The 14,869-nt window shown below is 46.9% G+C and overlaps 1 protein-coding gene across 4 annotated transcripts in view; it reads right to left on the bottom strand.

The window, feature by feature from the left end:
- The window catches only part of CRAMP1 (cramped chromatin regulator 1), a 49,629-nt gene that overhangs the window by 19,916 nt on the left and 14,844 nt on the right, over positions 1-14,869 (bottom strand). For 3 of the 4 annotated variants that reach the window (XM_084818671.1, XM_084818669.1, XM_084818668.1), the window contains exons 5-11: positions 12,622-12,705; positions 10,014-10,062; positions 7,947-8,032; positions 6,797-6,920; positions 6,051-6,132; positions 4,013-5,278; positions 862-1,078 (exon numbers count right to left, since the gene is read on the bottom strand). In XM_084818671.1, the coding sequence (XP_084674797.1) occupies positions 862-1,078; positions 4,013-5,278; positions 6,051-6,132; positions 6,797-6,920; positions 7,947-8,032; positions 10,014-10,062; positions 12,622-12,705 (1,908 nt within the window). The remainder of the gene's footprint in view (positions 1-861; positions 1,079-4,012; positions 5,279-6,050; positions 6,133-6,796; positions 6,921-7,946; positions 8,033-10,013; positions 10,063-12,621; positions 12,706-14,869) is intronic. The other variant, XM_084818670.1, reaches the window with a different exon arrangement.

Raw genomic sequence — 14,869 nt, forward strand, 5'->3', positions numbered from 1 at the left:
ATGTTGGCTCTAGTCCCTTCCAGTTTAGTTTACAGGAATGCACTCTACTTGGGACTACCCTTGAAGGTAGCTAGGAAACTTCAACTTGTTCAGAATGAATCCGGGCCTGATTCAAAGTGCTGGTGCTAACATTCAAAGCCCCAAAAAGCTTGGGGCGAGGCTACCGGAAGGATTGTCTCCTCCCATATACACTTTCTCGGACCCTAAGATCAGCTTGAAGGGTCCTTCTCTCAGAGCCCCTGCCAAAAGAAGTGAGGTGGGTGGCTACTAGGAAGAGGGCCTTTTCTGCTGTGGCACCCCAGTTGTGGAATGAGCTTCCCAAAGAGGTTTGCCTGGCTCATACACTGTACTCGTTTCGGTGCAGGGTGAAGGCCTTTTTATTCTCCCAGGCATTTTAGTTGTTCAGTTTGTTTTTATCTGGTACTGTACTTAAAATCTTTTGCGCTAGCTTCTGTTTGATTATTTTATTTTTATAGTGTAGTTTTAAACTTTTAACTGGTATTTTGTCATCTGTATTTTTTATTGCTTTCTATTTTCCGGTTTTAATTGTCGTGAACTGCCCAGAGAGCTTCAGAGGTATAAAAATGTGATCAATAAAATAAATCTGTCTGTCAGACTGCTAACTGGGATGGATGCATCGGACGGTATAACCCCTGTATTGTTCCATATGCAATTTTTACTGGTTTTTCCCAGGGTTCTGGTTTTGACTTCTAAAGCCCTGTATGGTTCTAATGCTGTGGCCCCAATTTACACACGTTACTAAAAAAAAAAAAGAGTCACAGAATTCGGCCTTCCATGCTGCAGAGTTTGGAGAGGGTTACTGCACTAGAGAGAGTTCGTTTCTCCCCATGATGGACTCACCTGAGGCGCTGGAAGTGGCGCTGGGGGGAAAGGTCTTCTTGTGAAGGGCAGGCTGATTGCGTGCACAGCCTGGACTCCTGGCGCTGATGGCTATCACCTTCCCAGGAGGGGTCACAGCATGCTCCTCTTGGGCGGGCTTTATAGGGGATGTTGCAACGGAGTTCATTTCAGGGGTCTGAAAAGGAGGAAGGAATGGCAGAACCTCAATAGCTGCGCGCTGAAAGAAAAAAAATATGGCTGCCCTAAACACTGGGAAGTGTACCCACGTAAGGTTTGTCTTATCGCCTTCTTCCCCTCGCTCGCCCAAGCGGAGCATCGCACAGACCAGGGTTGGTCAAAGGAATGCACGCTGGGCACAGGCCAGATGCGTGCTTTTTGCCTTGCAGCTGATAAAGCGTTCTGTGGAATTCAAAAGCACGCGAGCTCCTATGTTAACAGCAGTAATTCCGAAGAACATTTAGAACTGCTACGCTGGACAGACCAATGTATTATCCAAGCTCCGCATCCTCCCTGTAGATGACAGCCAGAGATGTTGTTTTTAAAAGCAGCAACAAAAATTCAGCATTTAAGACAGATAAATAACGGAGAGCTATGGTGACAGCCAGAGCTCTGGGGTGATGCCTCTTAGTTAATGCGCAGCACCCGCTTGACAAGTAGAAGCAGACTGCCTACAACGGGGGTGGGCAACACATGGCATGCGGGTCATATGCAGTCTGCCATGGCCGTTTGTGCCCCCCGCACCAGCCATTGCTGCCACAGAAGTCCCAGCAATTCTACAGAGGAACAGGGCATGGATGGCTCCCCTTACGCATCCTGCTTCCCTGCAGAATCAGGCTGATGGGAGCACAATTCTGCTGGGATTTCAGCGACAACATCCAGCAGGGGAGGGAGACACGCAGCCCCTGAAGAGTTCCGGGGGGTTGTCAGCGCAGCCTCCCAACCCCGAGATGTTGCCCACCCCTGACCTACAAGAATAACTGCTAATGAATCTGTAAAGATGGGCAAAATAAAACTAACAAATGCTACAGAAAGGCTATCAAATATTTTCACTTTCACCCCCATTACAGAACCTCATCAGGAACTGAAGAGCCACAAGAAACAAACAAGCATCTCCTTCCTTTGGAGCATCACCAATTAAAACATGGTGTTACTAAGTTTAATTAGCTGGAGACAGCTTGTCAACTGATTCAACTCAAGACTTGCCAATGACAGGTTGCCTGGTTGCCACTGGTGACTAGGAATTGCTCCCATTGCAGTCAGGCATTCATCTCGAATCGGGGTAGGAAATTTGTGCCCCTCCAGATGTTTTGGTCTACAACTCCTAGCATCTCTCACCACCGACTATGGTGGCTCGGGCTGAGAGGTTGTAGGCCAAAACATCTGGAGGGCCACAAGTTGACCACCCCCCTGATCTAGAGACTCTGATATGCATTATGTGCCCACGTGCAAGCAGCTCTTTGTTTTAAAAGGCAAGAAATCCACTGCACATGCTCAGGACAAGACAGAGTCAGCTTTCAGCACACAGAAGCTACTTGCTTTGTTTTGCAAGCAGGGACAGCAGTTTTCTTTCTTTCAAGCCTAATTGGAACAAGCTGAGTAGCTTCTCTTATCTCCTTTTGTTCACGCTTTCCTGCTAGCCAGAGGTTGAGTCATTGCCAATCCACAAGTAATTAGCTCTTGCAGCCCAATTGTGTGTGCGATTACCCAGACTAAGTCCCACCAGATTCCATGGTGCTTTGTCACTTGCTTCCAAGTAAGTATGCGTAAGATTGCACCCTGTGTGTGTTTGTATATACATACACACACACACACACACAAACTCAAGCTGTTCATAGTGAGGATTTATTGTCACTGTTCTGGCTACTTGATAATCAGGAAATGCACTTGCACAATATTCAGATACGACTCCATTCACAGAATCAGAGAATCATGGAATAGTAGGGTTGGAAGGGGCCTATAAGACCATCGAGTCCAACCCCCTGCTCAATGTAGGAATCCAAGTCAGAGCATCCCAGATGGCTGTCCAGCCTTGGCTTGAAGGCCGCCAGTGTGGGAGAGCCCCCCCCCCCGGGAATTGGTTCCGTTGTCGTATTGCTCTAACAGTCAGGAAGTTTTTCCTGATGTTCAGCCGGAATCTGGTTTCCTGTAACTTGAGCCCATTATTCTGTGTCCTGCACTCTGGGATGATCGAGAAGAGATCCCAGCCTTCCTCTCTGTGGCAACCTTTCAAGTACTTGAAGAGTGCTATCCTATCTCCCCTCAGTCTTCTCTTCTCAAGGCTAAACATGCCCAGTTCTTTCAGTCTCTCTTCATAGGGCTTTGTTTCCAGTCTCCTGATCATCTTTGTTGCCCTCCTCTGAACCCTCTCCAGTTTGTCTGCATCCTTCTTAAAGCGTGGCGCCAAGAACTGGACACAGAATTCAAGATGAGGCCTAACCAGGGCTGAGTAGAGGGGAACAAGTACTTCACATGATTTGGAAGCTATGCTTCTATTAATGCAGCCCAAAATAGCATTGGCCTTTTTTGCAGCCACATCACGTTGTTGGCTCATATTCAGCTTGTGATCGACAACAATTCCAAGATCCTTCTTGCTTGTAGTATTGCTGAGCCACGTATCCCCCATCTTGTACCTGTGCATTTGGTTTCTTTTTCCTAGGTGCAGAACTTGGCATTTATCCCTATTAAATGTCATTCTGTTGTTTTCTGCCCAGCATTCCAGCCTATCAAGATTACTCTGAATTCTGTTTCTGTCTTCCAGGGTATTAGATATCCCGCCCAATTTGGTGTCATCTGCAAATCTGATCAGCATTCCCTGCACTTCCTCCTCCAAGTCATTAATAAAAATGTTGAAGAGCACTGGGCCCAGGACTGAGCCCTGCGGCACCCCACTCGTTAACTCTCCCTAGTTTGAAAAGATCCCATTGATCAGCACTCTTTGAGTCCGATTCTGTAGCCAACTGTGGATCCACCCCATTATTGGAGGGAGCCTACATAGTTTGGGATATCGCGGGGAGGAACATCCAGCAGCACAGTGCAGCTACATATCAGTTTGGGTAGAAAAATAAAAGGCTTAAAAAATTTTAGATACACACACACAGTTATTTTCAGCTGGACGATATTGGCTCTGAGCATGAGTCCAAATTATACTTACTGGTTTGGGGTTCACTTCAGTGGAGATGAGTTTTAAGAGGCAGTTGAGGAGTTTCTGCTTGTGACAGGCGGCTGATGGAGGAACAGATTTCGGTTCAGGCAACTGCTCTCCGGCATCCTGGGTTTCCGGCCCTAAGACAGCCAGCCAGTCGTACTCTAGCTGCAACTTGTTCGGCTTGCCCATCATGAGGTAGACTTCAGCCAAGGTAAGGCTCTCGGAGGTCCGCAGGCTCCATCCCTCCTCTCTGACCTGCTGCGCAAGGCGGCTTGGGTCATCCTTGAGAGACTTTGTGACCAATTGTCCCTGAGGTGGCGGCGGCAGTGAGGTGTTGAGCTTCTCCTGAGAGTCCTCCACGGCTGGGTCTGATAGCTCCTTTCCGCACAATTCCACTGGTGGTCCGCAGCAGTGGGGGGCCTGAGTTTCGGATCCGGATGGGCTGCAGCTGGGCAACGTTGCCCCACCTCTTGCCAGCCGTGCAGGACTAAGGCTGCCAGCCTCTGTGCTACCAGGCAAAAGCGTCCCAGGAGGGGAGCTCCCTGGCAAGGCAAAAGCTTTCCCGTTCAGTCTGTCTGTGCAAAGACACTTCTCGGGGACGATAAGGTCCTGGCACGACTTCATGTACCGAGGAAACGGGTCAAGCAGGGAGAGTTCCTCCAAATCAGGGGGGATGCTGCCACAGTCACAGTTTGTACCGCCGGAGGATGACCTGGCCACCAGCACAACAGCTGGTGCCTCCCTCCCCTCGGCACAATGGGCTGTAGGAACTGGCTTCTCAAGACTCCCGCCGGGGTCCTGAAGCCCGGAAGGCAGTTTATCAAGACTGTGTGCAACACCGAGACTCAGGGATGCTCCTTCCGTAAGTCCAGCCTCTGGGGAGCGGTCTTCGGTGTGTGCAGTTGCATCAAGCATAGACTGAGTGCTCCTGCTTGCTTCTGTAGTGCTCTCTGCCCGGGTCCCGCCCCTAACTTCCATTCCCCGTGGGTATTTCACCTGCCCTCTGGCTGTCCCCTGGCCACTCTGTATGCCCAGGATTTGGGCAGGTGGCAGCAAATGAGAGTCCTTGGTATTCTGCTTGCATCTGCCAGATTCCTGCCAATGCACCGTACAGAAAGCTTTGGAGTGGACAACCCTGGCAACCCCAGGGAGAGGTGTCAGTGTACAGTTCTCTCCTGGGAAGAGATGGAGCATCGCTTTCTCTTCAGAATAGCTGCCACTTGCTTCAGAATTTCTGGCCTCCTGTAGCTGCCTTTGTGCTAGTGTTTTACGCTAAATACAGGACATTAAGGATTACAGCAACATGACAATGGGAGAGGAAGCCTCCCTATAACCCCCCTCCTGCCCAAATCAGTGGAAGGAAGGCAAATGTGCAGCAATTAAACGGCATTTGACTGCCACGTTACAAGTGCTAAATTGGAGTGGGGAGAAGGGTATAGCATAATGAATACCATGACTGGGTTCAGACGACACACTAACCCATCGTGGGTCATGTTCGGATCATGATGGGTTAGCGTGTCATGTGTGGGATGTTTTGCCTGTCCACAATCGGTAAGTTGCCCACCCTTGTTACCCCCCTCTGCAGAGTGGGTACAGGCCCCCTGGGTGGCTTACCAGGTCGTCTGTTGGGCTCCCCATGGATAATCTGTATGCTTCATTGACAAGTCCAGGCAACCACAGAGACAGCCACCGACAGTGTCCAAAACTTCCAGCAACGCTCTAGCCAGAGCAGCCAAACTACGTGGTTGCCATTGCATAGTGACAGCTGGAATGGCTAGCACAACCTGATTCCCACTGCTGTGGCTGCTGGGATATGCGGTCGCACCGGCAGGGGGACTATGTGGCAACCACGCTGCAGGAATGGATAAAGGAACCACGATGCCCTGCATGATTCCATGGTTGTGTGGCAGGCACACATGTGGTGGTTTTCCTACTCCTCCCTGCAGCCGAGTTCCCCCCCCCCTTAATCTATGTGAAGGATTACTCCCAGTACACAAAAATATCAAAGAAACGGAGCCAAACTTCTGAGCAAGAATAAGGATACAATGCGCACTTCGTGGAGAGCCCACTTCTGTTTCAGGAACTCGATGAGGCTGGACACCTTACGATGCAGCTCCACGATCATTCTGAGATGCCACGCAGGAAAGAGAAAGAGTCAGAGGAGGAGTCAGCAAATGATAGTCCACTGGCAACGTGCTATAGAAGTCACAGAAGCCAGGGTTGAACAACCTTTTGATCCCCAAGGCTTGGGGATCAGGGGCCACATACATGCGCACACAGAGAGACATCCTGGTGATGTGCGCAACAGTGGCTGGGGAAAAAGCAGTATGTATGAGGATATCTGGAGAAGGGATTAAAAAGTGTCAGGGCAACATCTGGGAGGAGTATGCAGCCCCTAGGCTGCAGGTTGTCCCTCTGCCATAAGGTAAAAGATATGCCATCTGTCTGTTAACACACATGCCTGCGCAGACAGGATGCGTATTCTCTAATTTCCAGTTCATGGGAGAGAGGAAAAAATATACAGTTAGCATTAAGAAGCCATCACAAGCAAACACTATCACAGAGACTCAGAACATGATGGGTTTACTTGGATTCTTAACCTTCTGGCAGGAAAAAAAAGGAGAGGTGGTCTGCTAGCAGAGACCAGAGTAGTTCAGACTGTGCCAATAAAATCCAAGTCCTGCTCTCAAACTTACTGACTCCTTGTTATTTTGCTTGCTATTCTTAAACCAACTTTTAGGTCCAGATACACATCCACCCATCCACACGAAGTCTCTTGCTCTAGGGTACCTGAGACGTGGATTCTGGGCCAGGCTCTGCACACGGGCCCAAGCATGATTATTCCGTGGCTGCAGCTCCACAGGGACCTTCAGTGGAAGACGCACTGGCTTCTGATCTTCCTCATCGCTAATGCCTGAGGGAAGAAGCAGTGAAAATTCCTGAAATAAAGCTGCTGCAACTGTGCAGCACAGTTACGCTCTCGTAAATGAATCTAAAGGTGCAGAGAAATTATGCTTCAAGAATGTGATCTGTTGGGGTTCTGAAACTCTTCCTGATGCATTGGGAATAAGCCAAGCAGGCCGAGGAGGCCGTTTCTGTTCCTAAACTGGTATCAACAAGCCTGAAGCTGCTGATAAAATTTAACAAGATCCCTAGTCCATCACCATGTGCTGTACACCTCAAAAATATATACTGTGGGTTGACAAAATCCTACATCCCTCTTGACTGTAGGAGGCCAAACAAGGAGGAATGATCATGCTGATTGCGAGCGTGTCTGCTGGGCTCAGCTGGGTGTAAAGAGTTATGGGGCTGGAAGCAACGGCATGCAAGACAGGACAGGAGAAACTTCTTCAGGCATGAACACTTCAAGAAAGGCTGGTGGTCAGAGAGAATGACAACACTGGAGGCAAAATTGTTCCCCCAAATAAGACCTACTGGTGGGGAATTACTTGTGGGAATAGTACATGGGATGGACAGTGGGGGTGGAAGTAGATTGTCTACTCGCAACACTACAACACTAGGTGTGTGTGTCTCTGTGTTGTAAAAGACGGGAGAAACATTCTAGGTTCCTAAGCAGATAAATTCTGTTGTCCCCGAAGGCCAGTGCATATGACCAAATTGGCATGCTAAGGAGCAGAGGCTGTGGATCCAGTCAGATATGTGCAAAATAAAAATAAAATGGGGTTCCTCAACAAACTCAAAGCCAACTTATTTGTTGTGCCACTTCTCAATGTGGCAGCTTCAGGGCACTTGGGGATACACAGCCAGTTAACAACTCAAGCGACCACATGACATCACCGCATACCAAATCCTGCATGGCTCCACTCAAGCCACAACCTCAACATTCTCCTTTGGTTATGTGAACTGACTCGGAGACACAGCTGGGTCTTTCCCAAAAATTTGTTTCAACCTCTTCTCCCTCCTGGGTTCTCTTACATACCGTCTGGATCACAGAGTTTTTTCAGAGCCCTGCACATTGGAGCTTTGATGCGAAGATTTCTCCCTTTGTAGCGGACAGTTGTAGCCCTAGAAATGTTGAAAAGAATGGGATAATTGAAGGCACAAAAAGCACAGCAACTCTTTTGAGGTGTAAAGAAACCTGTATGATTTCCAAATCCCACATGACATAGGTTATTCTGGGTTTTGATACTCTGGTTTATCTGTGCTTTAAAACCATGGAGAGATCGATTCCTCACTATAAATCCTGAACAAGCGCTCAGTCTTTTTCTCTACATTGTCACCGATTACAAGTGTCCACTAATTCAGCACAATGGAGCCCTGACACATACACAAAATCCATTGTGTTTAGTAGTCCATATGCTAGATTTATGAAACCAGAATCAGTGCAGTTAGCAAACTTCATGCAACAGGAAAGTGATTTGGATATATATATACATGATAATCCTTTTCTCGCTCCTTACAAATTCATGGAGGACAGGTCTAACAGTGACAGATAAATGGACCTCAAGGTTCATAGGTAGTAAGCCTCAGAGAATCAGTTACTGGGGGCCAAAAAGGAGAGGGCTATTGCCTTTCTGTCCTGTTTGTGGACTTCCCACAAGCATCTGGCTAGCCATTCTTAGAATCCCCAGGTAGACTGGGGTGGGCAACTTGTGGCCTTCCAGATGTTTTGGCCTACAACTCCCATCAGCCCTAGCCAGCATAGTAACTGGTGAGGGTTGATGGGAGTTGTAGGCCAAAGCATCTGGAGGGCCACAAGTTGCCCACTCCAACAGATGTTTAGGCAGACCCAGCGGGACTATTCTTAGGTTGCACTTCTGGTTGCGTACTAGATGCGCTCTCAACTGATCTAACAAACTCCCAAACAATCCAAACCCCATTCTATTTAAACTTTCTGCCAATTATGCATACCTGCTTTGACTATGCTTATTACTGTGCGACAATGAAAAGGAATTTCAGGCAGGCTAAAGATGCTCGCGCACGAAGTTTGAAGTTGTGAACCGGTGGCAAAAAATGCAGAGAGGGGAACTTATTTTGCAGTGAACGGCTCCATATTTCTTGGTCACACCACCAGCTAGACTAATTTAGGCACTGCAAATGATCTTGAATGATTCTCTGCTCAGGAAGCTGTTCTAGCTGCAATCACAAACTCTAACCAGAGTCCTATTCACTTGCCTTAGGAGGAAGGAAGCAAGAAAATAGGACTGGGAACAATGGCAAACGCACACAAGCGCAATGAGTGCTTCCAATGAGTACAAAAGCACAATATCAAAAGCTGTGCAGAACAACGTTGCAACATGGCGAGCAGCAGAAATAGAAGGTGATCTTCATACTGCATCTGATGATGGGTGTGGGTGGAAGATTCAGCTCAGTGCAGATGGAGGGACCCAGACATGTAGCACCCGTGAGCTCTATATAGTTCTGTGGTACAGAGATGTCTTGTTCTTGATACAATACAACTGGTTAGGGGCTAATCCTCTCCGACTGGTTGGATCATAAAGGCTGCATTTTAGAACAAATTGCAACTCTTTAAAATTCATCAATGCTTTTTGCTCTTAATCAGGGATGGGCAGTTTCAGGCGGTCTGAGGGCCAATCCCACACACCCAGAGCCTCTGTGGGTTGCATTTTATCCACAGCCAGTGGCAGCAAAAAAAGGAGGGACTTCAATGGCAAACCGCTAGGGAGGCTTAGAGGAGACAAACTTAGCTTGTTTAAGCTGAATTTGTCTTTCAGTGACAAACCACTACCTTCCCTCCCTACTTTTTGTCGGTGTGCTAGGAGCTGCACTGGGAAGCGTGGGCTGTGTGTTGCTCACCTCTGCTCCAAACCGTGGATTTCACTCTTTGGTTACTTTATAAAACCATTACCTTAGTGCTCTGGGAAGGCACAACAAACAACAATGATTTATATAACTATCAGTGTGCATGGCATTTTAGAGTACAAGAGGGCAGGTCCTTGCCCAAAGGAACTTATAATCTGAAATACGAATGCATCTCAAAAGACAGATACCGTACAGTGATTGTGTTAAACAAAAAACTACTTACCCAACTTGGATAAGCTCGTTGAGTTTAGCTGCGTTTTTGTCATCCATACCTTTAAATAAAACAGAAAAACAAAACGTGGACAGGATTTTAGGAATGAAACATGGTAGGACAAGAAATGACAACCATACGGATATCAATTTGGATGGCTTTAAAAGGGGATTGGACAAATTCATGGAAGATCAATGACTACTAGTCCTGATGGCTATATGCTACCTCCAGTATCGGGGCAGCATACCTACGTACACCAGTTGCTGGGGGACATGGGTGAGAGGATGCTGTTGCATTCATGTCCTGCTTGTGAGTTTCCCACAGGCAGCTGGTTGGCCACTGTGTGAACAGAATGCTGGACTAGATGGATCTTGGCATGATCCAGCAGGGCTCTTATGTTTAAGATTTCTTATGGGCAGTTCATTTTGACTGACATCCTACAAAGTCAGCCTTCTGAAGCTCTTGTAGAAAATACACTCATACAAATCAAGTTAATTGCATGCACAATATTCCTACCCTAGCAAAGAGTTCCTCAAACAGTGCATCCATGACCCTCTCTGACCAAGGAAATAAAAAAGAATGCATCTCCCTATAAGTTCCTGAAAGAGGAAGGCTTTCTGAAGGATGGAGTGATGATTAATGGGAAGGGATGGGTGGTTATGGAGGGTGGGGATGTGCACAAAGGAGAAAGAAAAGAATTGGGGATGGGATGGCATGGGATAAAGAGGCTGGCACTTCCACCATATGGACTTGAGAATCATTCCAGTGTGTCAGACTATCCTCTCCACTACATTAAATCACATTTCAATTTGTAGATTAAAAGACTGAACTTCATCTCTGTTATAATGGTCAAGGTTGCTAGCTGTAAACATGACTCCGCGGCATTAGCAAAAAGATCTTCTTGAATGTCACGCACCGAATCTCTGTTACCAAGGCAGCACAGTATTATGGAAGGCTTGCAGCCTTCACGTGTCTTGATGCAGGGGAGCCTGCCAGTAAGATGTACATTCAAAATGGTACTCTATTTGTCAGAAAATTGATATTTCCCCAGCAATGCTGAAAGAGACTGGCTTTATTATGTTTCACTCCTGATTCTTTACAGTGGGCCAGTTCGCATGACCAAAACAAGCCACCATGGCTTAAATAAGCCACGGCACCGTTCCCCTAATTACCCACCTGGGTGCAGCTTGCCATGTCATCCGAACACAGGCAGCATGACTTGTCTGAGAAGGAAGCAACCCTCAAAGAACCCAACAACAGGCCATGTTTCCCCTTCAAATAATTCATGGTGCTCAGGTTCAGACGACACAAGCTGCACACAAGCAGGCAATAAGGGGAATGGCGCCCAGCGCTGGGTATTAAGCCACGGTAGCTTGTTTTGATCGTGTGAACCATGTCAGTCACCTTTAGTAAATGGGGCAAGTGGCTTTAGCAAGAGAAGGAAAATCAGAGTCCAGCAAGTCACTCAGGTGTGCCTAAAAAACTAAGAATTGTGTGTGCCAGAGGAAATTATTTATTTTTGGAATGGAAACACAAACAGTTTATTGTCACATCCAGCTTGTGACACAGCTTTAAATGGTATGTGCGTGTGTGGGGTGGGGTTGTCCATCTATGATTTTGAACCCACAAGAGGATCTGTGTGTCAATACTCAGCTTGGTATGGTGGTTGGAGAAACCCAGACTAAAATTGGAGACCCAGGTTCAAATCCCAGCTTAGCCATGAAGCTAGTTACTATCTATCAGCCTAGCCTACCTAACTAGTTCAACATGTGGATAAAAGAAGGGCAGGTTGGAAGAAAAGAGAAGCATGTATGCCAAGATAAGCTCCTTGGAGGAAAGGTGGGATATGAATGCACTAAATTAAAATGTGAGAGCTAGATCAGGGGAGAGGCCTAGTATGTGAACACGAACGTCCCGCCAAGAGTGGTCTAATCTGTCATAGTAACGCAAAATGAAACTTTTGATGAAATAACATGGCAGCATCACTCTCATGTATGAAGAATTTTCTCAAAAGGATAGTTATCGAATTAAACATTCAAATGCACCTGCCATTAACAGGGCAATTACTTTAGCTGCCATGACATGCCAGCCAACTATGGCTAGAGTGTAAAGGCGGGGAGAGGGAATGAAATCAAATGAAAAGCATTTGTTTAGACCAGACAAGATATAGACTGGTGTTGACAGAGTTAAAAAAAAAATGAGATAGAGTGCATTTTATTTTTTTTTATCCCGAATCTGAAGACAGACATCATCCCAGCTTTTCATTTTGTAGAGTGGCTATATCATATATACATGGCATTTATTGTCCTTCTGTTAGGCAGGCACAAGCAGATCTCTCGCTGTATGTGAATTACACCCACAAAATAACAGATGCTTCCTCGCGTATTTTCTGTTAGATTGTATTGCACTCTGCATGAAAGAGCAAACTAAAGATTACATTTGGAAATTTCTCTCAGATGAAGCAAGAAAATCGCACAGAAAAACACTTGAAGAAAGCTGTTCTGCAAAATAATGGGGCACCAGAAACATCTGGGGAGAGCATGGAAGTGGTTTTCCACAACATCACAGAGAATGTCCAGCAGTTTCTTTATTTCATGGCATCGAAATAGTGTATACTCACAGCCCCCAATCTTCTTCCTTAGCTCCCCATAACAAATTAAGCCATAGAGCTCCAGGGAGGATTTTTTCAGCCCTTGAGAAAACACTGCAAAGAAAAGAAAGAAAACCACAGGTGTTAAGGGGAAAGAAAAACACTATTCCCACACAGTATGATTAATCCAGTAAACAGAGAACACTCCTTTATTTAAGAAATTCTCGAGAAAATGGAACAAATATCAACTCTGATTTAAATGTGAATTGGTATGACAAGAGATCCTCCTGCAGTTAGTACAACATGTATGATGTACTCTGAAGAGCACAAACATTTTACAGCTGGTTTTTAATATTACATGGGCTAAGGAACTCACATCACTTTTTGCTGTATTTTAACTATCAGGACTATAACAAACTCCACGCTGTCATATTGCTATTCAATCTTAGTACCATGTTTTCCACTGGAACTCACAGGATAAAAGTGACTGATGCCTCAAAAATATCCTTTTTTATTTTTAATATACAAGCTAGTAAGAACATCCATCTAGTCCAGCATTCTGTTCAAGCAGTGGCTAACCAGCTGCCCATGGGAAACTCACAAGCAGGACATGAGGGTAACAGCACCCTCCTACCCATTTTCCCCAGCAACTGGTGTACACAGGCATTCTGCCTCTGATACTGGAGGTAGCACAGAGCCATCAGGACTAGTAGCCATCAAAAGCCTTATCCTCCATGAATTTGTCCAATCCCCCCTGGAGGAGCTCAAGTGTCCCTCTATATCAGAAGTTAAGGGGGTACATGGAAGGAGCCTCCTCGAAGATTGTTGTAGAATTGGGCATACCCTGGTAACAGTGCATTGCACTGATTAATCCTTCTACCACCTGACAGAACCACAGCTTGGTAGTGTGGCGGTGGCTACATTTTGGCGGAGTGGAGTTTGATCTGGACACGACACGATAGAAGTTAGGACAAGAGGGTTTAGGGGCTTTCACTCTGCTAGCTTAGAGGCTATGGAACACATTCCCCATTTAAGGTTTGCCAGCACTTTTCCATTGCTGTGTTTCAGGGCACTCCCATTTTAATTATCCTGCTGTTGACTGCTGAAGGTTTGGGCTATTTTAGGTCTGTTTTGTTGCTATTTTTCTGATATTCTCCTGTTCATAAATGCCTTAGATTTACACAGAGCACAGTGAAGTATCATTTTATTCATTTATTTTAGTTAAAATACTTCTTCACTGCCCTTCATTGAAAGGATTCTAGGGTGGTGTACAAGAGTTTTAACAAATTCTCACAGCTTCTCATGTGACACTTCTCACATGTCATCTGACTCTGCACTGGACACCTTAACTTAGGGCAGCCTTCTCCAACCTGGTGCCCTCCAGATGCTTTGGACAACAACTCCCACCACCCCAGCCAGCGTGGCCAATGGTCAGGAATCCTGGCAGTATCTGGAGGGCCTCAGGTTGGGGAAGGCAGGCTTAGGATGCCTGCCTCCCCTGCCTCCCTGTTTGACACTTCAGTGCAGAACTACTAGCATGGTAAGCAGCGCTCAGGGAAACAAAAGAATAACGCTGTGCAGCCTTTACTAGTTCACTGCTCCACCTTTGCGGATCCCGCACATGAGGATCACCATGGAGGGCACCACGTGATTTGTGGTCATCTGACACAGTGAATCTGTGCGGAACCCCCCCCCCCCCCCCAAAACAGTTGGAGGGAGCATTCCTATGTGGATTGCTGGCAGTCGAGTGTCCAGTGCAGGGTGGGAAGACAGTGGAGGCAATCTTAGCCTCTGTGTTCCAGCCACCCTGCATTTCTGCCAGATGGTTATTTCACCTGTCCAGCAGCAGCGCTTCAGAAGGGGAGGGAAGGAGGCTGGGGCGGCCATAGGAGCCATTGTATCACAGCCGCCCCGGTCTCCTCCCCTCTCCTGAGAATGCCCCCTTTCCCCTGTCTCTGTGCTGTTTTCCAAGCACACAGAGGTAGCAGGAGCAGTTCTCTCCCCCTGGCTATGAGGGAGAGGGAAATGCAGATTCCTGGCTCAGAGGTCAGAGCCCTGGAAACCGAACTATCTTGTGCATCCCCACTGCCCCAAGAAGCTGTCTGGGGGGCATAGAATTGTTCCATAAATACTTTTTATTACATTTATATTCTGCTTTTCTTCCATCTTGGAACTCAGAGTACATAGAATGTCCAGATGGTCTCCCCTGCAGCCACTGCTTAGCTTCAGCAGGGGAACCATGCCCTGGGACCTGCCTTTAGTGATTTTTTTCAATTCT

Source organism: Heloderma suspectum, chromosome 12, assembly GCF_057233095.1.
Source record: "Heloderma suspectum isolate Gila_16-S chromosome 12, 16-S_ref, whole genome shotgun sequence".
In the NCBI taxonomy this organism is placed as follows: Eukaryota; Metazoa; Chordata; class Lepidosauria; order Squamata; family Helodermatidae; genus Heloderma; species Heloderma suspectum.